General features: G+C 34.8%; 2 protein-coding genes and 1 long non-coding RNA gene across 6 annotated transcripts in view; 2 read left to right on the plus strand and 1 right to left on the minus strand.

Annotated features, from left to right (window-relative positions):
* LOC149727824 (rho GTPase-activating protein 5-like) overlaps positions 1 to 3705 on the plus strand; it is a 28014-nt gene extending 24309 nt beyond the window's left edge. For both annotated transcript variants that reach the window (XM_089889263.1, XM_089889264.1), the window contains exons 25-28: positions 591 to 668; positions 1709 to 1846; positions 2314 to 2419; positions 3048 to 3705. In XM_089889263.1, coding sequence (XP_089745389.1) covers positions 591 to 668; positions 1709 to 1846; positions 2314 to 2419; positions 3048 to 3249 — 524 coding nt within the window. In that variant the 3' untranslated portion in view covers positions 3250 to 3705. The remainder of the gene's footprint in view (positions 1 to 590; positions 669 to 1708; positions 1847 to 2313; positions 2420 to 3047) is intronic.
* On the minus strand, positions 3617 to 8717 carry LOC149727825 (sorbitol dehydrogenase-like). Of its 2 annotated transcripts, XM_089889266.1 has the most exons (7): positions 6407 to 8717; positions 6236 to 6269; positions 5742 to 6069; positions 5173 to 5357; positions 4405 to 4592; positions 4118 to 4239; positions 3617 to 3865 (listed from the first exon to the last, which is right to left on the minus strand). In XM_089889266.1, the coding sequence occupies exons 1-7, from the start codon at positions 6458 to 6460 to the stop codon at positions 3706 to 3708; spliced, it is 1071 nt and encodes a 356-aa protein (XP_089745392.1). In that variant the 5' UTR covers positions 6461 to 8717; the 3' UTR covers positions 3617 to 3705. The 2 variants fall into 2 exon arrangements, with proteins under 2 accessions (XP_089745392.1, XP_089745391.1); XM_089889265.1 differs by lacking the exon at positions 6407 to 8717 and having other exon boundaries at positions 6236 to 6388.
* A 6293-nt stretch (positions 8718 to 15010) lies between these two features.
* LOC149727826 (uncharacterized) lies at positions 15011 to 21691 on the plus strand. Of its 2 annotated transcripts, XR_016385988.1 has the most exons (5): positions 15011 to 16055; positions 18339 to 18389; positions 19003 to 19152; positions 20543 to 20692; positions 21054 to 21691. It is a non-coding gene; the product is annotated as an uncharacterized LOC149727826 (long non-coding RNA). The 2 variants fall into 2 exon arrangements; XR_016385987.1 differs by lacking the exons at positions 15011 to 16055; positions 18339 to 18389; positions 19003 to 19152 and having other exon boundaries at positions 19818 to 20692.
* The last annotated feature ends 1968 nt before the right edge of the window (positions 21692 to 23659 follow it).

Below are 23659 nucleotides of genomic sequence, written 5' to 3' on the forward strand. Positions count from 1 at the left end.
TTCTGTTTCCTGATCAAAATTAATCAGAAATTAAAATATTTTTACACCGAAAAAGTCTTGCTGTAACGCAGGGGAACAGTTGTTTTTGAACCAAATATCCATAAAATTTGATGTGTCAGTGCAGTAGTTAAGTTTTACTTAACAATATATTATCCCTGGCAGCCTGGTACTGGTAGCAAAAACAGTAGAATCTTAAATTGGATGTTTAATTTGAAAAACTTTTTTCAAGAGATAAATATGATTAATTTGGATTATTATAAATAATTGTCCTAATCACAAATAAATAAAGAAAATATAACTACTTATCTATTTTAAAGTTATAACCCTTTTCATTCTGGCTGAATATCTCGTGTTTATAAATACATGACATTTTTTTGGGCTTGGGGGGTCATAGATACATGCACCCAAAATGGTAACACCATAGGGCTTTGAACCCAGCTTTCTTTGGTTGTGATGCGAGTGCATAACCAATAGAGCCACAGTGCTAGACAATAATTTGAGTTGGATTAGGACAGTATTACTACATGATAAGTTTTAGTGCATGAAGTTTTAAAAATCGTTTTTTATTAATTTAAATGTTGTTTGCATAGGTTTATCAACTGAAGGATTATACAGAATACCTGCCAACGCAAAAGAAAGAGAAAATTTAATTCGAAGATTTGATGAAGGTTGGTTTTGATTTGTATATTGTTACATATGTACTTGTAGTGGTAGAAATAACACTAAAGTAAGAATCTTTGCAAAAACTGAAAATTCTATTTTTCGGAAACGATTTACTTTTATTTTAATTATATTATAAATTTGGAATTTTCGGTTTAAAGATTGCTCTTATTTGTTTGTAAATAGACAGTTTCCTAAATAACGTCTCAAACTGCGGTTTGTAGACCTATATAAAATTTTTTTTTTTATAAAAACATAAATTAGTTCTTACAAATTTATAAAAACAGGTTCATGACCAAAAAAGGTTAAGAAACGCTGGTATATAGTTACTTGTAGTTGTGGCAGTCATACACGGAACAACTGTTTATTTATAAATGAATTACTCCCATGTGTCATAGGTCATATATAACTATGTAGCTTGTGCAACATTACTTATGTATGTGGTAGTATGACCTATGTGAATGACAATTCCGAACTCCAGCTGGTCATTGCCTTGTTAGATTTTTAATTAATAATAAATTAGGCCAATGTTTCTGTTATAATAAAACATTGCTTGAATAAAACATTTATGGCAACATATTTTATTATTCGAAAATATATTTAATTGTCCTAATTACTAATAATTACTAATATATATATAGAGAGATTTTGTTTTCTATAGGTAACTTATATGTAGAATAGAATAAAGTCAATTAAAACAATTTAACAAAATTTCCCTTTTATTTGTAAATCACTTTTTAACTAAAATTGTTCAATTATATTATCTTGGTTATTTTATTACGACAACAATATTTAGTTTATTGACTTCCCAACAATGTGTTTCTCAGAAAAAACAGTTATAATAGGGTGTTCTACAATGGCGTAATAATGTTAAACATGAAGAAAAAATGATCAACTATAACAGCCATCATAATATATCTACCTCAGGCTACATGTATATATATATAAATTTTTTTCAAATTACTAAAAAAATACAATACAAAATATTTTTTCCCTGTTGTTAATTAAAAATGGTTAATACCACTCATGTAATCTATTACCTCTGCAGACAATACGATTGAGTTCAACGCAACAGAAGTTTCTGTATCTACGATAACAGGTAGTTTAACCTGGTTCTTCAGTCAACGGAATTTACCTGATCCTCTAATTCCTTATCACCTGCATGATGAACTTGAAGAAGCAGTTGGTAAGTGGCTTGTAAATATTCAAACTTTTCTTAGCTTATAAAATAATATATATAGTTGGGTGGGGAAGATGGGAAAATTTTACCACATAATATCTTAATATCCTGATCGTGTTTCAACCAATTAAAAACGGTCTACGGGAGTCGTGAGGACACGATGTTATAATACTTTAATGTTCTTTATTTACTACCAAATAGGAAGAAAAAATATCAAAAAAAAAATGAAAAAGGTGTCCTGTCTTCTCCCACCCTACTCTATACAATTGGGCGGGGTGAAATGGGACATTTAGTATTAAGCATAGAATATTTACAGAATTAAATAAAAGCTCCTCATGTTTAATGCGTCAGAGGTGCGTCACCGCTTCTAGTTCTAACTTGTATGACCATGTATTCTAACTAACTATATGACCATGTATTCTAACTAACTAAATGACCATGTATTATAACTAACCATGTGGATGACCATGTAGGTATGCCAGATGCTTCACTGAAGGTGTGTTCAGTACGTGGCGTCATAAGGAAACTACCATATGCCAACTACGCTACGTTTAAATACCTGTGCACACATTTAAGAACGTAAGCAGTTACTTTTATAGTATTAACAGAATATTATTTTGGTTTATTTCAATTGCACATTGGATGTAACTTACCTTATCTTTGTGTGGCCGGACAATGATAGTCGTTATAACATGGGTATTCTGTTTGATACACACCGTGCCAGCTTACGAGTGACCATTTATGTTACTTTGTGGTTGATTGTTTTGGGGGGATTTTTTTCTTTATGTATGGCTGATTTGGACAACCCATTAGTGACCGTTGGGGCAATTACCAATACGACATTTATTAAAAAGTATGGTGCTTCAACTCAGTGGTCACTACACAATAGGCTTTCCAAATTGGCAGCCATATAAAAGTTGCCTTCATGGTTAAATACTTGGTAACTAACAAGCAGGCACGGTGTGTATGAAGCCAATTCCTATGGTATGCAATAGATGCATGTTATGCCACCAAGAAAAATAAATAAGCTTTTATTGTATTAAATAGTTTAGATGGAAAAATTTTAATTACCCGGAAAGTAACATATAGTAATTAATAAGGGGCATGAAGTGTATGAAATAAGACACCTGTGTTATAACAACTGTCGTTACTTCACCAGGCGAGGATAAAATGTATTTAAATATTTATTTGTTCATTGTATTTCCAGCGTCAGCGACAACGAGGCAGAAAACAAAATGTCAAGCGAAAATTTAGCGATTTGTTGGTGGCCGACTCTCTTCCGCCCCGAAGTGGATTTGTCATTAAATTCCGCGGCCGTGGCGGGCATGACCAAAATATGTTTCCGCGATGTTCTATTAGCTTGCATAAATCAGTACGCATTCATATTCTACGGCAAGCAAGAGGTGTGAACGGGCTACACTCATAGCATAACACGTTCATAAAGGGTGCGACAAATCCCTAAGCACTTCATATTTATCGCGGTAAACTTAGACGATCTATGAGCTAGCGGCGCTGTGCTATGCAGCCAGTAATTGCGACTTCTCCAACGAATGTGTCGCCCTTTGCCTTTACTGTTTTAGTTCGTTGTATATTGCGACGATTTTAAAGACCAAAATATTTTTTGTTGTTACTTTTTTTGTTTAACCGCAATGCTTCTAAATAACCCACCACCTGCAGAAGTTCACCAAAGACCAAACCCACGTTGCCGTGACCAAAACTAACGAACTCTCCCCCCCCCTCCTAGCTTAAAACAGCGACGTGGCATAGGCTTCTAGATTAACGCTGGTATATATTTGTATTTTAATTTCGATTATTACGGCTTCGGTGGTCGCTCGAATAAAAGTAATCTTGTAAACATCAAGAAATTACTCGGCCGAACATTTGATCATCACTTTCATGGCTTTTTCTTTTGGAGATACCGCTGTTGTGAAAGCATCTCCGGCCTTTTGAAGAGTGAATCTATGAGTTACGAGACTTGCAACGTCGACTGCACCAGATGACACGAGTTCTATTGCTTCAGGATATCTATATACAATAAAACCGCAGGTTTATCATTGAATGCAGAGCTGCTCCGTGACAAAGTGGTTGGAGCGCCTGACTTTTATAGGAAAGAGGTTTCGGGTTGTAGTCTTGGCTCTGCTACTAGTGTAGGTCTATTTGTCCTTACACAAGACACTTCACGGACATTTTTTCAAACCAGTAGTTACTTTTGGGTTGTTGAAATTGTCGACAGGCCCTTAAAAAAAAGTAAAAAAAAAACAATCAAAAAATGCTTACGTGTTGGCGTAACGAAATATTCCACGTATATCAATCTCGTAAGTTCCAGCTGCTACCATTGGCATCGGTACGTCCATCGATCCTCTGCCGACAAGCAGGACACACCCGCCCGGTCGTGAGGCCTGCACGTTTCAGTTGAAACTTTAGGAAATGTCAGTTTCTACTCATGCCCACTTATGAGTTGCAACGTGTGTAACTTACAGTAGGTAATTATTTTTGTTCTGTTTTTATCTGTCGCCGACAACTTGGACAACCCATAAGTAACCCATGGTTAGAGCAATACTCACATGTACTGCAGTTTTAAGACTAATATCAGCACCGCTACACTCTAATGCTGCATGGGAACCATCATCGTTTGCAACCACTCTTAATGTATGCGCAAAAGTAACAGGATCGTTATCAGTTTTCGTAGCTTTGTGGACAACATCTGCTGCCCCGAGTTTCTTTGCAACTTCTAGGCGATCTTGGTCAATATCTATGAATCAATTATGAAACAGTTTAGAGTTATACTGTGTTGCTTAACGAGTACCAGTTTTGTTCCCATTTTATTTTCTCGTCCCATTTGGTAGTAAACAAACAACTTTAAAAAAAAAATTAAAACTGTCTCCTCGCGACACCCAAAAACCGTTGTTAAATGTTTAAACACGGTCGTCAGGATATTTCATAGGTGTCTCATCGTAGTGGTATATACTTTGGGGAAAGATGGGATATCGTTATAGCTTCTTATCAATTAAAAACGCTTTGTTAAAATCGCAGGCAACAGTTATATATCGTAAATATTATTCGTTTACTACCAAATGGAACAAAAAAACTAAAAAAATCCCATTTTTCTCTACCTTTCTATATAGTAGGAGGGGGAAGACGAGGCTCCTTAGCACATAATATCCAAATATCCTGATCGTGTTTTAAACAAATAACCACAGTCTATGGGAGTCGTGAGAATACGCTTTTATATTTCTGTAAGTATTTTTCGTTTACTACCAAATGGGACGAGAATAAAAAAACTATAAAAAATGTCCCATCCTACCCCACCTTATACCCTACAGTGACCTCACCTACTATTGTAACTTGCGTTGCCCCGTAATGTTTCGCTACCAAACCACATAGGATACCGATAGGCCCACAGCCAAATATAAGGACATGATGTCCAAATGTAACACATGCCCTACGACAGGTGTGTACTGCAACACTAAGCGGTTCTATCATTGCTCCTTCTTCGTCGCTCACATTTGGTGGTAATCTGTACGTTTAGTTCGATTTTAAATTTAAATAATTTCAAGAAAAGATAATGCCAGTATTTACAGTAGGGTGGGAGAAGATGGGACACCTTTTCAATTTATTCCTTGTCCCATTTGATAGTAAACAAAGAACATTTAAAGAAATATGAAACTGTAACCTCATGATTCCCATAGATCGTAGCTAAAACACGATCAGGATATTGAATATTATGTGCTAAAGGTGTTCTGTTTTACCCCACGCTACTATATATTGTACGCGAGTATATGAAATAAAACACCTTCCTCTATTGAGTCTTCTGTTGCCTAATCCAACGCGGGAATAAATACCATTCATCCATGAAACTTGGCAATCTCTACGCTCCTTATGTTAAACACAATGAACTTACTTAAAGCAGAAATCCGCATCATGTACAAAGTACTGACATAAGTTGCCATGAACTGGAGGCGTCGCACAAAATCTCATCTCAGGACAGAGGTTATAACGACCACTCTTACAATGGCTGCATGTTTTACACGAAACACCAGGTTCAATCGCCACCCTGTCTCCGACTTGCAAACTTTTTACAGAACTTCCAACTTGGACAACAACACCAGCTGCTTCATGGCCGATTACCATCGGCTTACCTTCCAAATTGAACCGCCCACATTTCCCATATGCCCAATACTTCAAGTCGGACCCACAGATTCCAACGGCAGATATAGACAATAGAACATCTGTACATATATAGCAGATTGAAGGAAAAAAATGGTGCAATGACAGCCGTTATAACACGGGTGTTCTGTTTCATACAACTCGTGCCCGCTTTAGAAGTTAACATGTTAGTACTAGTTAACATATTTAGTTTTTATTGGTGATTAATATGATATGACATGCAATTACCGTTATTTTTCAATTCTGGTAACTTCCACTTTGCCTGGAAAACAAACAAAATGGTTTTAAACTTTCTTTGCCTGAATTTGTTCTCAATTTTTGGAGCACATAAGTACATTCAAAAACGGTACATCTGCACACAAAATACAACGTATAAATATAAAACATGAAACTGCTTACAAGTTCAATTGTTTTGTCTCCCTTGACTATAGCTGCTATATTATCCTTATCCATGACCACATGTGAACGCTAAGTAAATGGCGGTCTTATGTTTGCATAAGTACGATGTATGGGTTCTTTCTGTTAACGATTAATGGACTTTAATCTGAAATTCCCGTGGTTCAGTATAGTTAGCGCACTTTCTCTAATCGAGAGGTAATCGGTTCAATACTCGTCGCTGCCAACGTTGTGGGCGTATGTGTCTTTGGCTAAGACACGGCAATTGCTCCTACCCAGTGGTCACTAATGGGTTGTTCAAAGTGTGACCTTCCCCAAACAATTAAAGCATAATTTATGGCCCAACGATCTTCGGTTCTTCGCTGCAGGTATGCGGAACAACGCATGTTTTGACGATCGTTACCACAGCAGCGACAACACTAAAAATAACTAAAAAGACGAACGCAAGGCCAGGCGAAACACAAGAAATTTTATTATCCTTACAAATTCCTTTAATCTCTACCTCCACCTTGCGGACAAGAAGTTCTACAAAATAAATTGTACCAAAGTATAAAACCAAACCGATATAAAAGGGTGCTGCATGAAAGGTGTGTTTCCAATTTGAAACGATGTGGACCAAACAGTGCGTACAATTTTATGTTGCTCTCAGCTTAAAGCGTTCGCTATAATACCAAATTTAAAATGCAACAAGAGAGCAGCATTAATGAATGAATGTAGGTAGCCTATACACTACAGTTGTCATGCAGGCTACATTACACAATAATATGCCACATTTACATAAAATGGCAATGAATAATTTCCAAATAGAAAAACCTATGCAATATTTTCAACCAATATTAGATTGGTAGTTCATGATAACGTAGAACAAATAAACAACATTGACTGGTAAAAAAACCAAAATCTTGCCCAAATCATCTTTGTTTCTCTCTCTCGACTTATCTACTTTGTAAGCTCACTGTAACTGCACGGATAACTCGCTAATTCGACAGTATACAAGTATATTTTGGTAAATATATTGCATTTGCAAATTGAAAACGATAACTAGATTTGAAAATGCATGACTGATCGAGAGTTTGGGAGTATAGAAATTATCAACATGTGTTCATGTCCATTTGTGCTAAGATCCATTGTCTTGAAATTCACGTCAAAAATGCGCAAGTTCAGTTGCATTAGTTGCTACTTTTAGTACCACATGCATCTGATTCCAGGTTGCTAGCAACTTTCCATAGATAGTAACTCGGTTGCCAAATGTAAGCAAGATACATGTAGGTCTGAATTACAGTTTTTGATATACAAGGTTGTTTTTTTTACATTAAATACCGTGAATGTAAATCCGGTATTTTGCATTTCAAGCTTTTTGTCTTATCACTCATTAAATTATATATAACAGTGTGGGGCAAGATGGCTACCGTTAGCATCTAAATCCCCATATTTCCGGATCTGGTTTTAGACAATTATGAATGTAATGAACTAAGGAATATAACTAGCTTTATCCTCGCATGGCTAGAAAACCACAGTCGTTATCGGTTTCATACACCTATACAAATCAAAGTTCAAATAAATGTTGTGTAGCCTTCAATAACTTTTTTACAAGGTTAGTTTATGAAGGTTGTATAACTATAGCAAAGCTTTGGTGCTTGGAAAGCTGAAACGGTCCCATGACAACCTATACATGAAATTGAATTCAATGTCAGTCAGCTAGTAAAAAAAGAAAGTCAAGACCATAACATTGTATTCCTTTGTTTCAAGTTACATCGTGAGAACTATTGTTTTAGGGGCAGAGAAATACATCAAACAAAAAAACAAAAAGTTAAAACTCATCTAAATAGAAGCTGATCAGTTATAGCTACATATAGGTACGTGTTACTGTGGATTAGGTAAGCCTGCTGTATTGAGAGTATAAGACAGCAGAATAACAACTCCAAAGACCCCCCCAATGGAAGCGGCATGTAAGTAAATAAACATATTCTAATAACTTTTATGTTTGTATAAAACAAAAAGCTAGCACGAAAATTGTTGTCCACAACATCATTTTTGGTTAAATTAAATATGTAAAAAATAAATACAAAACAATATAAAAGTTTCCGCAAGCTGGCGCTCTTAATATCTTATAGGAGTTTGGGAACGTTTTCGTTTTATAGTTTTGTCCTATTTAGCAGTAAAAAAAAGAATATTGAAGGAATTATAAAACCGTATTTTTACGACTCTAAAAGAGCTATGTTATTAATGGAAACTGGATTAGGAAGTTTCGAATTTAGGTTCTAACGGTATCCCATCTCACCCAACAGTAGTATATATGTTTTATGAATAAAAGTAATCTAAAAATTGTATTTTCGTGTATTTAACCTGAATTAAATAAAGAAAACTTTGTGTATATCGCAAACATAAACAACTGACATGGCACAGGTAGGTTGGATACGAAACACGTTTTGTAGATCAAGTGTTTAAGGGTTTTTTTCGAACTCTTTGCAGACGTTTTTTATGTAGTTGCGTTTTTCTGTTGTTTAAATAAACGTTCTAAAGTTAAAATATTTTTAACTTTTTTCCGCAATGAGTTTTTTTTCCGGAATGACCCATGTATTTATAAAAACTGCTGTGGAGAATTTTAGTTTGATTTGTTTATATGGGAGAAAACATAAGTAGCTTGGGTAGAAAGTACTTTGTAGTTGTATTGATGCAATATTAAAAAAACGTTTTTTTCATAAATTTGACATACTGTAGATTTTGTAAGCTTTATAATCAAAAAAGTTATTGGTTTGGTATACACCATACAATAATTACACACGGTGCTTCATCAGATAGGCTTTTTTACATTTACTGTAATATAACATGCCTAAATAATGTAACCACTGAATTTAAATTGCTTTTGGATTGATAATAATATATCACGATTTACAAAATCTTATGCAAATTAGTTAAAAAGTATAAACATGGTTAAATGCATCCATGTGAAAAAATAAGGGAATAAATGTAATTTGCTGGAGGCAAGCTTAATATAAAATAATCAACAGATGCCAATATATATTTCTGTTGCTACTGTTGTCGTATTTTTGCTTTCAACAAAGAAACAAAACAGATTTATAAGACTCATAGTCAATAAAACAATTTTACTTTTTTGTTGTGGCTGGCTTACAAGTTATCAGGTTGGGGTAAGGATGACGGGTCAATACTAAAATTCCAGTTTCTGCTGTCTGTCGTTTATCATTTAATAAACGGTAAAAATATTACAGTAATATGGTATAACACAATATTCAACACCTACTAAAAATTCTCCATACAGTATATTTATATATTATGATAAGCAAAACCTCTCTAAACGTATAAGTGTAGAAAATAAGTTATATAATTCTTAATTTTAAGATGGCATCAACATTATTCTATATGTTACATTTTTTTATAAACAAATATTATAGAGTGGGATATACGGTGGGATATGTTTTCATTCTCTTTCCTTGGTCTTTTTGAAAGTAAACAATGAAAGTCTACAGATTTATATGACCGTATCCTCACGTACATGAAAGAGTTTTAATTTTTCAAAACACAAGAAATATAGGTTTTAGGTGCAAACATTATCTTATCTTATCCCGCAGGACTGAATTTTGATCAGAAAAATACGTGACATCTTTTGTAGTTGTCATATTTCTCTTAAATTATATAGATGCAATTAAAAGTATCTGAAAGTAATGCTTTATGTATTTTTATTCAGGTGTTTTCCTCTCATGTGGTTGAACGTCAGTGGTATGCAGTTGGACGATACTATGTGAGTATATAAATTGATGTAAATTGAAACGTCAAGAACGAATACTATATCGTCAGGTTTTGTAGTTTTTTTTGTTTCGCATGTTTTGCAATGTTTAAAAACGTTTAAGTTATTAAACATTTTTATGGTTTGCAAAGTTGAATGAATATTTTACAAAACATGATTGAATCTCCAAATTTACTAATATGCCCTTCGTGCAGTGTCAACATCCATTTACATGACTATATACTCATAACGTTGTAGCTTAAAAGTAATATAAAGTAGGGTGGGGGAAGATGGGATACCTTTAGCACACGATACCCAAATATCCTGATAGTGGTTTAAATAGTAAACAACGGTCTATTGGAGTCGTGGAAACACGGTTTTATAATCCTTTTAATGTTCTTGTTTATTATCAAATGGGACAAGAAAATAGGGTAAAAAGGTGTCTTCCCCCACCCCACTATATTCATATTTCTCCACAGATGCGGATAGAGAATGGTCGGCTTCATTTTATTCTTAGAAGTGCATTCCGCGTTTTCCAAGCGCCTCAAGGGTATAGAGGTCCTTTAGTAAACCCATTGCGCCCAACTACTACAACAGGCCGACCATACACACACTCCGAGGCTGACATAGTAAGATAACAGCGAAATAATTAAGTCTATAAAAAAGTGGATGAATGAATGAATGAATGAATGAATGAATGAATGAATGAATGAAACTTACTTTATCCTTGCGTGGGCGGAAAACGACAGTCGTTATCACACGGGTGTTCTGTTTCATACACCTCGTGCCAGCATACGAGTTAACATGTACTTTACTTTGTAGGTGATTATTTTTTAGAGATTTTCTGTGGCTAATAATTTGGACAACCCATTATGTATATATAATACTACCCCTAACGCTTAAAACTTAATTCTAATATATTCAGCCACTTAGAGATCCTAACTCCTCTAGTCTCATACTCTTTGTTACTAACTAACCCCTAACCCTAAACTTCCTTATATTGTCTGCTGTAAATTATGGTATTTGACTATTTGCTGCATATAACTGACGACTATAATGTTAAGGCATTGAATACATAATTTTATAAGTAAATGGGCTCTTATATTTGTCTATGGTTTAGCCATTGACTTCTTAAGATATTTCAAGGAGGCTATGGGTTTAGATGTATTTCTTATAGTAGGCCATGTGGTTGTACCATATAGCGCAGATTCTACTGACGTTTACTGTGTGTAGTGTTTCATTTGGTCCTGTATCCTCTGTAGGTATTTATTTACTCTGTAACTTACCTTACAGGAATCACCATCGTACTTTTTATCTCAAGTGAACTTTTGGTTTTGATGGTACTTCCCCCAGTGACCAAGAGAAACATTCAACCAAAAAAAATTTTAACACAATATTTTGTCATATTGAAGAAAGTCATACTGTGCAGAGTCAGTTAAATGTTCTTTGCAGTATTTGTGAATAGATGTATTAGGATATTTTGGTATTTTGAAACATTGCAATTCTGTGAACGCTATGCTACTCTGCTATGTTTTAACCATTAAATTGCTGTGTTGCTTTAAAATGTATTTTCTCATTATTTGTGTTATAATAAACTGCCATTGCTTTTACTCATACCCCATTTTCGTTGTATCATCAAGGCTGTTGCTTTAGTATTCTGAACCTGTTAAATACATGTCAATAAAATTATACGTGAGACAGTGCTGGTCGCTTGTTTTTGGACCAAAAAGTACTGCTACTATTGTGAACGTGTCATAGAGTAGTTGAGCACGTAAGTGGTCTTATATATCTTTTTTCGTCGAACAGTTGGTCTTGTTCTTTGCCATTATTTTCCCGTTTGTCTCAAATCTAGTATTTATTCTTCAACAACCAGTTTGAAGTCATATTAAATAATCATAAATATACAATGTATTTACGCAGTAATTAGGTAGTGTTAGGAAATCCACACAACCATTGACACTATTGTATCAGGCTATTACCATTTTACGACAGTCGTTATACGACAGTCGTTATAACACGGGTGTTTATACAACTCGTGCCAGCTTACGAATTACCATGCATGTTACTTTGTTGGTGATTATTTTTGGGAGATTTTTTATTTTTTTATGCTTGGTTGATAATTTGGACAACCCATTAGTGACCACTGGGTTCGAACAATTGTCGTTAAGAGTTTTGCGCAAGGACAAATACGCTCACAATGGTAGCAGCCACGAGCCTTGAACCCATTACCTCTGGGTTACAGGCAGGCGCGCGAAACACTTTGCCACGGCGCCGGACGTCTTCTAACGTTACCGAATTATTAAAGTTTGTAAAATTTGCAATATCAAACGGGTTTAAGCGATAACAAGGTTAACTAAGTTTAAGTAAACAATTCAACACATGGCCCAGAAGTTTCACCAAGCGTATTAACAAATATGTTCTTTACCAATCACGCAAACCTCATACATCGTAAATCTTCGTGAGGTATAAAGTATTTATAAATACATTCCACCTACTGCTCCTCGGTCACAAATGGCGACTGAAAACCACTTCGTTGGGTAATTCTGGTTTGTTTTTGATCGAGCTTAGTCGACCGTTCTAGTAAAAGTGCCAATTAACGTAATGCTCAGTATTTTAATACGTGCTTACTCATTAAAACTTTGCTCTCTTGTTTGTTGCTAATTATGCGTTTTAAAATTTGATAAATAAGTCTAAAATTTATAAATGTAATTTATTATTTTGTTTCAATCAAGAGATTAAAGACTAATCCGAAGAATTAAAAATTGAGATATGTTGAAAAAATTATAGTAAAAACAAGAGTGCGTAGCGCTAATGAGTGAGTACGTAATTTAATAATCATTTTACCACCTTTGACTCACAGAAATAAAAAAGAATAGAACGCGCATCTTTAATGTCGGCAAAGGAGAGAGCTGATACACTCTCTCTCTTTCGCAGGTCGTTCCCGTTTACTATTGTAGTCAATGGAATCGACGGCGTTTTATGTAGTTATTTTTTCGTTTTTTGACTTAATTTAAAGTTATAGGGTAAAACAACTATTTTCTAATATTTATATATTTCAAACAAACCGTTTGTTTAAACAATTTTAATTAAATTTATTAAATATTAAATTTCCCAAAGAAGTGGTAAACTGTAAGCGTTAACCTACCAAATAACTAAACTTGCCTAATAAACTTGAATAGTTGGTGTAGTTTTTGAAAGAAACAGCTAAAACCTCCCAAAATCACTGTGCGCCTGTCTTTTACAATGGAGTCCAAGCGAAATTGGGACGGAGTTGGCGGTCACGTGAATAGAAAAAAGAATATATCACGGTTTTGGGAAGTTGCGCGTTCTACTCTTTTTTATTTCTGTGCTTTGACTAGACTCGATCAAAAACAAATCAGAAATAGTGCATTCTTTAATCACGTGGTAATTATGTAATGTTAGAAGTTAACATTATTTAATATGATGTTTAACTCTTGTAATATTTCAATTACGATCAATCAAAATAAAGTAAAAGTAAGTGCTTACAATACGTCCCTACTTAAAAATACAGACGTCAATCGTTGAATGGATTCTGATCTTGCATTCCTAAACTCCCAGACAATATAACCCATGTCCCGAGTTCGATGCTCGCAAAGAGAAACAAATATTTTGTATTTATTTTCTTTTAAAAATATATAGAGTTGTTATCTTGTGTTTTTCCATTTCAGGTATCGCTGAAACTTAAATGAAGCAAAAATGCAAGCATTATTAAATTACAAACGGGTTCCTGACGCGTTAAAGTTAACTTTGCTCGCGATCATTGTAATCATTAATTACTTGTTAGTTTGGCGATTTTACACTATGGTTTATATAACTATGTTTAGTTAGAAAATGTATCGAGTGCAATCGATTAATTAAGGTTTATGGTACTTTTCGGATTTAGCGCATTTAAATATACATAAAATGAATTGTTAATTAATCACAATAAGACGATTGTATGCAATATGATTTATAAACTATGCTAGGCGAGGAAACTTTCATTATTGCAATCATTTAATTAAGGTTTTGGGTACATTTTGGATTTAACGCCGTTGAGCAAACATAAATATAATCGCTAATTATGCGGATTATACATCATGATTTGATTTCAATCAAGAGATTAAAGAATAAATGAAAATTAAGAATTGAGCCACGTAGTTAAAGATCATGGCAAAGGAAAACAAGGCCAAATTTTCGACAAAAGGGGTCTATATGACCAGTATGTTATACGTGGTCAATAATGATTACAATGCTCGCGAGTAAAATAAATCTTAACGGGTCAGGAACCCGTTAAACGCCATAATCGGTATATTTTGGTTTGTTTACGTTACAGCCAAACTACAAATAAAAAGGATAGAATACAAACATTTCCCTATCTACTATTAAAGGTAAATAAATAAAAAACAGTTGTTTCGCTGGGAGAGCTTCCAGCTAGGGACATTATATTTTGTTTCCATTGTCACAGTTGCATCGGTAGATAAGTTAAGATATAATAAGACAGGCCATTGACGTGGCTGTCACTATATATTTGGGGGGGGGGGGGGGGCATCCAGCTCGAGACATTATATTTTGTTTCAACTTGCTTTAACGGTTAGGCCACCATTCCACTCCTCCACACTGTCGAAATATCGCTTAATGTCGACACATAAATTTGGAAGTGACGACGGACGAGTAAAGGTGAGATAACGAAACCTCACACATGAATAAATGAATGAATGTAACTTACTTTATCCTCGCGTGGCCGGAAAACGACAGTCGTTATACCGCGGGTTTAACACCTCGTGCCAGCTTACGAGTTACTTATAGCATGTACGTTACTTTGTAGGTAATTATTTTTTTGGAATTTTTATTGTTTTAATATATGGCTAAAAATTTAGACAACCCATTAGTGACACTGGGTTGGAGCAATTGCCGTTAAGTGTCTTGCCCAAGGACACAAACGCCAACAATGGTAGCAGCGTCGAGCCTTGAACTCATTACATCTGGGTTACAGACATGCGCGCTAACCACTATGCCATGAAACCATGGATTGTTTAATTTGTGAGTCATACATTAGAACCAATGTTAATATAATATAGATGTACAAACGTAGGTTACAAGGTACACATGTATATTTTTCGGTCACCATTTTGGCTTTGTATTTTTTTCAAAACAGAACTATGAATTAAGATTACATAACTGTATCCTCACGACTATAAAAAACGCTGTTATTCGATGAAAGCACAATTTAAGGAATATAGGACACTATGTGCTAAAGGTATACCCATTTTACCCTACAATATTATATAGAATGAGGGTATTTCACTTAGGGATGTATGTCATTGCCGAGCTGTTAAAAAATTAAATAATCTTTGCAAATATGCTTGGAAAGCTGTTGTATTAGCTCAACATTTAATATTCACAGCAAACACAATTTTTCACCATTGTTGATTTTCTCCGTGGGGTTAATCTTTAACTTCACTCGCTTGAAAAGGTATTATGTGAGACGGTTTAGGACATGTTGAGCCAAGGTACGGTAAATCTATAAACAGGTTATGTGTAAAAGGAAAATGGTTCCATTGTCGTATATAGGCAGATAAGTAAAGATATAATAAGGTAGTTCATTAACGTGGCTGTCAGTATCTAGTAGAGTGCGGGGAGACACAGTTTTATAATGCTATGATATTCTTTGTGTACTGCCAGATTGGACGAGAAAATGGAATGAAAGTTGTCCCAGCCTCCCCCACCCTACTAGATTTAGCTAATTCATTACAGGAAAATGATATTCTTTTGTTTTAAGTTTTACTACAGGTACATCTATCTTTCATAAATATAGGGCAAATAATTTTCATATTCAATTATTATCTTATTCCGCATTTGTTGGCGTTTCTGAAAAAAATATAAATGGAATGACGTAAAGAAATAAATGTAAGTAAAAGTTGTTTTTATATAACGTAGTACTAATTTAACATAACGGCTTTAAATATTTTTAACTTTTTGACGTAGCGTTTTTAAGTGATGTAACATTTCTTCGGCGCCGTAGCAAGCGCGACCCCTGAAGTATAGGGTTGTTCCAAAAGCGAGTCCGCGAGGTGTCGCACATTAGTGTTTTAGCTAATTTGCGACACCTCGCGGACTTTGAAAAACAGTTTGTTGAAATTGTATATATCGGTATTGTTGTGCTAGCCAATTAAAAGTAAATTCAAGGTATTTTATTTAACTCAAAAGTGGTTGGGGTATTAACATCTCAGCAAAATCTAATCCTTATGGCACAGGTAAGGGAGTATGGTTTAACCAATCTAAGTCAATACATTTTCTGAAGTTTTGTTTCTAAAATTGTTTCTCCGAAATATGTTTCTAATTGCACTATTTGGTTAGAAACAAAATTCTAGTAATTTTTTTTATAGCAAAGCAGTTTTCAGGTTATTAAGAATTGTTAATCTAGTTTGGGCACTACAGAGTCCGGACGAAGTTAAAATGCTATCTTTTTGAAATGCATCATGCAAACCTTAAATTTCGTATTCATTACCACCAGTGAATAACATTTGTTACATTTTTACAATATTTTGTGGCTGTTGTTCTTCAAATGGGTGTCGCATTTCAAACAAAAAGGATAGTTGTTATTTTTGAAATGAAAGGTGCAAGGATCAGTTGAATTACAAGATGCAAGCAGCTCCTGATTGTGTAGGGGCATAACCTTACAAAGAGCTCATTTAGATTTGGTTTAATGACTGGCTGAGATAAATTAAGATCGAATAATTTCTGAGCATCCGAAATGTTCAACTATTGAATGAGAATATGTTGGGTGCTACCATAATGAACAGAAGGGTCAAAGCAGTAAAATCATTAACAAAACTGCCGCACCCATTGTTGTTTTAACGCTTAGCTTTTTTGACACTGTACTTTACACTTCAACTTTGATGGCTTCATGCCCAGGTGGTACAACCTCCCTCGTTATTTAAACCCCCACAGAAGAACGATTGATTGCAGCTAAATTGTCACCTTCTCTGTTACATACGATTTTATGAACATGCAGTGTCCTGAAAACCATAACATAATGTTTACCTGGCACATTTAGTAACTGCTTGAAGTCGCTATACGGTTGATTTTTCTTCTTGATTTTCTTCTTGATGTTTTGCTGTAAGACAGGTCTGATTTGGATCGACATGCAAGGATAGGCAATCCTGGCCTGCGTCCGAAGGTGTTCTAAAAAACTTCTAAGCCATTATATTTTCCCCGTATGTATAAGGGCCTACAAGTATGAGATCTTAAGAGTTCGATCAAATGTAGATCTAGCATTTACATGTCCTGGGGATATGCAAATATAGTTACCTTCTTCGTTACAAACGGAGCAAATGGAAGTGTTAACTTTTATGAGGTCATGCAGATGATTGCTGGTAGATTAAGAAGTTGCATCAAAAAGGGGTAGATGCTATTATTAAACTTTCTCATCTGCCTGCAGCTGTCAAGCTATGAATGTTCTTCTTGGTGTTTAGCTGTAACCAAAAGAGCCAGGTCCAATTCGCATCGGATAGTGGGGATAGGCAAACCTGGCTCTGGGTCATAGAATATGTTACTGGAACCTCATGAGCTGGCTTATCAGCAAGCTCGTTCCCCACATGGTAGAAGTGACAAGGTATACTGGAAGCCCCGCACCCGGTTTACTCGACCCACCAAAGTTATGTGTTGGATTGCTCCTCAATCACCAGATGGGTTTATGTAAAGAATCTCGTGTTACCAAACCTGATGACGGGGGCATTGTCTCTTTACTATCACTTCAGTATACTATGTTTACTTTATTTTCTGTAATTTATAACCAGTTGCATATAGGCGGCGTGATTGGTAAATAGTGCAGATTGTACGCAAAGGTACATAACGGCTAATTTAAAATGCCTTATATAGTTTTGGAAGGTGCTGTCAAAACAGTCGTGATCATAAGGCAATTTCAGCCATTCCACATATCCCAAACAAATGTTGTGGCAGGCCTTCAATGGGATTTCCTATAACAAGTGTTACTCAACTTTGACCGTTTCTAGTTTTTAAAATAAAACTACTAAACATTTAGTTCGGATTTGTTCTAATAAATGCCGCTTCTGCTTTATGAATATACTATAAGTGCTGATGTAGTCATCCGATAATAAATTTAAGAAACGTAGTTTTTTAGCTGAACCTACAATTCCACTTAATTTTAACTAAACTCTAATTTTACAGGCGTTTTCAACGCATGCAGTATCTGATTGGAATGCAGCGAACGATTATTATGTAAGTAACATATTTTGAGTGTATACTGGAGCAATTTGTCAATTACGCTCTTATCTGTGAAAGAAATTCAATTTGATAAATAAAATGATATAAAGAAACGACAGTGATATAAAGAAACGACAGTCTTTTCTAAATTAGTTGTTTTTTTCTATCTAGGTATTTAAGGCTGGAAATAAAAGAGGGAATACTTTTAAAATTATATCGTTTAATGAGCCCATCTTAGTTTTTTTGTTTATTTTATCGCGTAACCGAAATAAGGCTTTGTATGATACAGTATAGGTTGGGGTTAGATGGGACATGTTTTCATTCTCTTTTCTTGTTTCATTTGTTTACAAAATTATAAAACCTCACGTCTCTAAAAGAGTGTTGTTATTGTACAAAAACAGGACCCGGAAGTATAGAATTTTAGTGCTAACAACAGCATCTTATCTTACCCCATACTAATACTCCTAATGGGAAATGTAAGATAATACATTGTAGACAACAATTCTGCATCGTGTGACTGCAAGCTATTCCCGGTTTGGCACAGATATAGCAAACAGAGTTTTATATGAAATCATTCGATGTTTTCAACGCATTTAATTTCTTTATTACTACCATAATGTATCCGTAGATAAGGAGAGAGGATGATCATCTGTATCAGTTACCTCGAACCTTTTTTCGTGTCTTTCAAACACCTCAAGCTTACAGAGGTCCTTTGGTGAACCCATTGCGCCCATCAACTACAGCAGGCGGGCCATACACACACACTGAATCTGATATAGTAAGCTATAAAAGTAGTACAGTAGGATGGGAAAAGATGGGACCCTTTTTATCTACATTTTATCGTCCCATTTAGTAGTAAACGAAAAAACATTCAAAGAAATATGAAACTATGTCCTCATGACTGTCATAGACCGTTGTTATTTGTTTAAAACACGATCAGGATATCTGGATAATATGTGCTAATATGTCCCATCTTCCCCCACCCTACTATACAGTTAGTGAAATACCTATATGCATAAAAATAAATTGGTGAGCTATATGAAGTTTCATTGTACAAAAAATGTTTACCTTATTTATATGGAAGTTTTAACTTAATGCATCAAAGGATTCGGAGTCTCTGTCTTACAAAGACCGCAAATAGTTCATTACAGTTGATACCGAGACGTGGTTGTTACATCCTGATTGCCACGGTCAATAACTTGGCGAAAAACTTACACATGCAAAATATGTTCGAATAACTTTTAAACGAAATATATCTGTATTGGCCATAGATATCATAAGGTATGTAGAAATACATACTCACCAAAGTGATATCTGCCGCAGGTTAACTTTTTTATTTGAATTAAGTGAATTTTTCGTGTCTAAAACTAAACCGGTTTACACATTGCCAATATGCGACAATCGGACAATGGGCAGGCGGTGGGTCCAACATACTCTCTACAATTCTACATATAACAAATTTAAAATGGCGTGCTTCGATTATCCTTAATTTCACATCGGTTGAAAACACAAGATGCGCAGTCTAGTTATACATATCATACCTTTGGCAGTGCTGCGTTTAAACCTGAACACATACAAACAACGTCACAAAACACACAAAAAGACTCGGTATGTACGCTATGAAACGACGACCGTCCCCGCACTAGCGCACTCACGTGTTCGTGGATTTAACCAGCCTGAATTTGTGTCACAGCCCTGATTCCGTTTCATTGGTTATTTTCTATAATGCAAGAATATGCAGTCGAGTTTTATGCATAAAAAAATTAGTACTGAGAGGCAATATGGAGTGGATAAATTATCAATAGTATACATTAAAAATATGTTATATGTAGAGAGTACTTGCTGACTTGTATATAGCCCATAGGCATTTGGTGTACAACTTGTAGCTGTATATAGTATTGTGGGGTAAGATTACTGTTAGCGGCTAAAACCCATATTTCCTGATTATGTTTTAAACGCTTAACAATGCGCTTTTAGGGTCGTAAAGAAACGGCAATATGAACTTGTGATTTTTTCGTTTAATACCAAATGGGACGTATAAAAAGAGAATGAAAATATGTCTAATCTTACCCCATCCTGCTATATGTTATTTTTCTTAGTGAAAGAATCGTTTAAAAAAATTTGAACATACTAAAGCTGCACCTATTTACGAGAACATGTATTCTCAGATAAGGAGAGAGGATGATCATCTGTTTCAGGTACCTCGAAATACCCCTCGTGTTTTCCAAGCATCCCGAGCGTACAGAGGTCCTTTGGTGAACCCATTACGCCCAAATACTGCAGCAGGGCGTCCATACACGTACTGCGAATCCGATATCGTAAGTTCATAGAAATAAAGTGGGTTGGGGTAAGGTGGGACATGACTTCAATCTCTTGTCTCGTCCCATTTGATATAGGAAACAAAGAATATTTTCAGAATAAATAACCGCATCCTCGTCACTATAAAAGACCGTTTTTTAGTTTTTCAAAACATGCTCAGGGAATATGGAAATTGAGAACGGTACTCCATCTTACCTCTCAGATTAATTTGAAAGCTGGCACTCTGACATTTTACTAGAGATATACCTAGCAGATTTTTCTATCATAGAGAATGTGGAAACTTTATCGCCTATATGTGTTTATTTACATGAAATTAATACAACTTGTATATTGTAGATATCACCAAACGTTTATTTTCAGGTTAACTTTTGGTACTGATCAGAGGAGGCCATCGTTAAAGTAAAAAAATATTCCATTTTCCACTTATCGTTCCGTTCCTTTTTCTATTATCACAATTGACTTTCCCATTTTTATTTGATTTATAAAAAGCCAGTTCTAAAAAGCTATCAGGCTAAGATGTCACTGAGTTTCTGTACCATATAACATACATTTCGCAGGCCTTAGGATCACACTCGATATTTTTAGGTGCAATACAATCGATCCAACCTATCAGCTAGTGCACCGGACAAATAAATTGCACTTTTCTTGTTTTTTTTTTGTTTTCGTTTTTAGGTTTTTTATATAAAATTGATTGTATTTGTTTTTTTTGTGTTTTACACATTTTTTTACATTCCGTTTTATTTTTAGTTACTTTTACAACCTAATTTTGGAGGCCTCATTTTGCCCATCGTTAAAAGCTTTTTAGTGATAGCATCACAGTTAACTAGGAAAACACCAATGACATCAAACGTGTGATTACTTCAATATAGTTTGCTTTATCATGTGTTATAATGCATAGTATAACCGTGTAATGTATTTTATATTACATGTAATTTAAATCATTTACTTTATGTATATATATAAATACAAATACATACGCATACATAAAAATACAAATTTCTGCGTAATTTTATATCAGAAAATTGTTTCATTATGAACAAACAGTTTTTCGGATTGTTAAGTAACCAGTAATATTGTTACGTCACAATAATCAAGTACATGCCAAATTTTCTCAGAACAAACAATTTGTTTCCATTGAGCAAGCGTTGAATACTATATAGTGAATTTCGATATCATATTGAATTATATATTGCGTATTAGTTTGAGCATTTAAAATGGAGATAATAGAAACTTCACCCATCGTGCCGTTAATAACCGATCCCGGTTTTTCTGGGACGGTTCGTAGGGCTATGACATCTGTCCGAGGCGGGTGGAGCGCCGCTTGGCGGCGAACCAGGAGCGTGAGGGTAAGTTATTACAGATAGGTGTTCGGTATATGTTATGCTAACTTTAATTTAATTATTGTAATATTAAATATTTTTATTATTTTGTCGTCGGTGGTAAGTGCATGACGTCATTGTGACGTCAGAGTTACGTAGTGGGGTTATAATGCGCTATATTGGATTGAAACTATATTATCTATGCTTTCCGAGTATATTTTTAATCTATTGAACTACTATGTGGTAAATATATGTTCACATATAATTAATATATGTGGTTGCTTAAACCAAGCAGCGCGGTGCGATAGAGAACGCGATTATTACGTCATAAATCTAAGAAATCAACCTTTGGCAAGTATACCCAGGACCTAGGTTTACAGAGAATATGTTCTATATTCTTGAAACATACCACTAATATATCACCTAGTTACAACATGTAACATTGATGTAATAGGTTGACCATAGCAACGGACGCGCGATCGTAAAATCGCGCTTTTATCACGTCATTACATCCCATATGCGTTTTATATTATATGGCATATTATAGCCATAAACAAAAAATTGAAACATTTTTTTTACAAGCCTACATGTAAGATTATGACGTCATAATGAATTTATTATTGAGTAATACTCGGCCATTTTGATCTTCAAGGAAACGTTTTTAGTTATATGATGACGTATTAAAGTCTTGCTTTACACCTCATACTGTTTATTATGACGTAATACAAGCCCGAGTACCAACCTAATATCATTATTCAGCAAACATACAGCATTGTTATTCAATAGAGGGGCAAATATGTAAGCAATAAGAAATATGTATTGCATACATTCATTACAACGGGGTTGTGTAATCCATCTAAATCATAGACAGCGTTTGTGTAGAGAAAAACTTCTAAATTTTTTATGTTTTATGGGACAGGTGTAGTATTTTTACACATAAGGTAGCACCCCTTTTATTCAAAGTTAAATATTTAATTCAATCTTATATTGACATTTATTTTGCAGAGTTGTTTTGAGGGAGCGATGTGCTGTCCTATGTATTCGCGGCACAGTAACAGGGTACTTTATATATTTTTTTATAGCATATTGGTCTAACTAATTAGTCACTTGATTCTTTATAACTAAATATACGCATATATCTTACACCGGTTTAAATATGGCTGTACGACTTATATAATTGACCAGACAGTTTAGTACACCTTTAGAAACGCGCTGGCCTATGCCTAAGCTTTATATTTCTGAGGTCCTAATGTACATTCAGTACAACTGGGTCTTATTAAACAGGAACCCTTTGGAAAAGGTCTGATCTTAAAGCTATTTCATAGTGGTTAGCTCGACTGCCTTCCTATAACCCAGAGATTACAAATTCAAGGCTCGACGCTGTTATACGTGGTAACTCGTAAGCGGACACAAGATGTGTGAAACAGAACACCCGTGTGTTTTAACTGCTCTCGTTTTCCCGGCACGCAGGGTTAAAAAGTTACATTCAATTCTTTAAACATATACTTTTCAAATACTCCATCTCTTAACCTAGCCTGTCTAACACTTAGGTTCAGCCATTGAACATTGCGCCCCGCGAGGTTGTGCCTGAGAGACAGTGGACTGAGTATCCAGCTGTCAATGTACTTCCTCCAATGCGTAAATTCA

Source organism: Ciona robusta, chromosome 11 (genome assembly GCF_009617815.1).
Source record: "Ciona robusta chromosome 11, ASM961781v2".
NCBI lineage: Eukaryota > Metazoa > Chordata > Ascidiacea > Phlebobranchia > Cionidae > Ciona > Ciona robusta.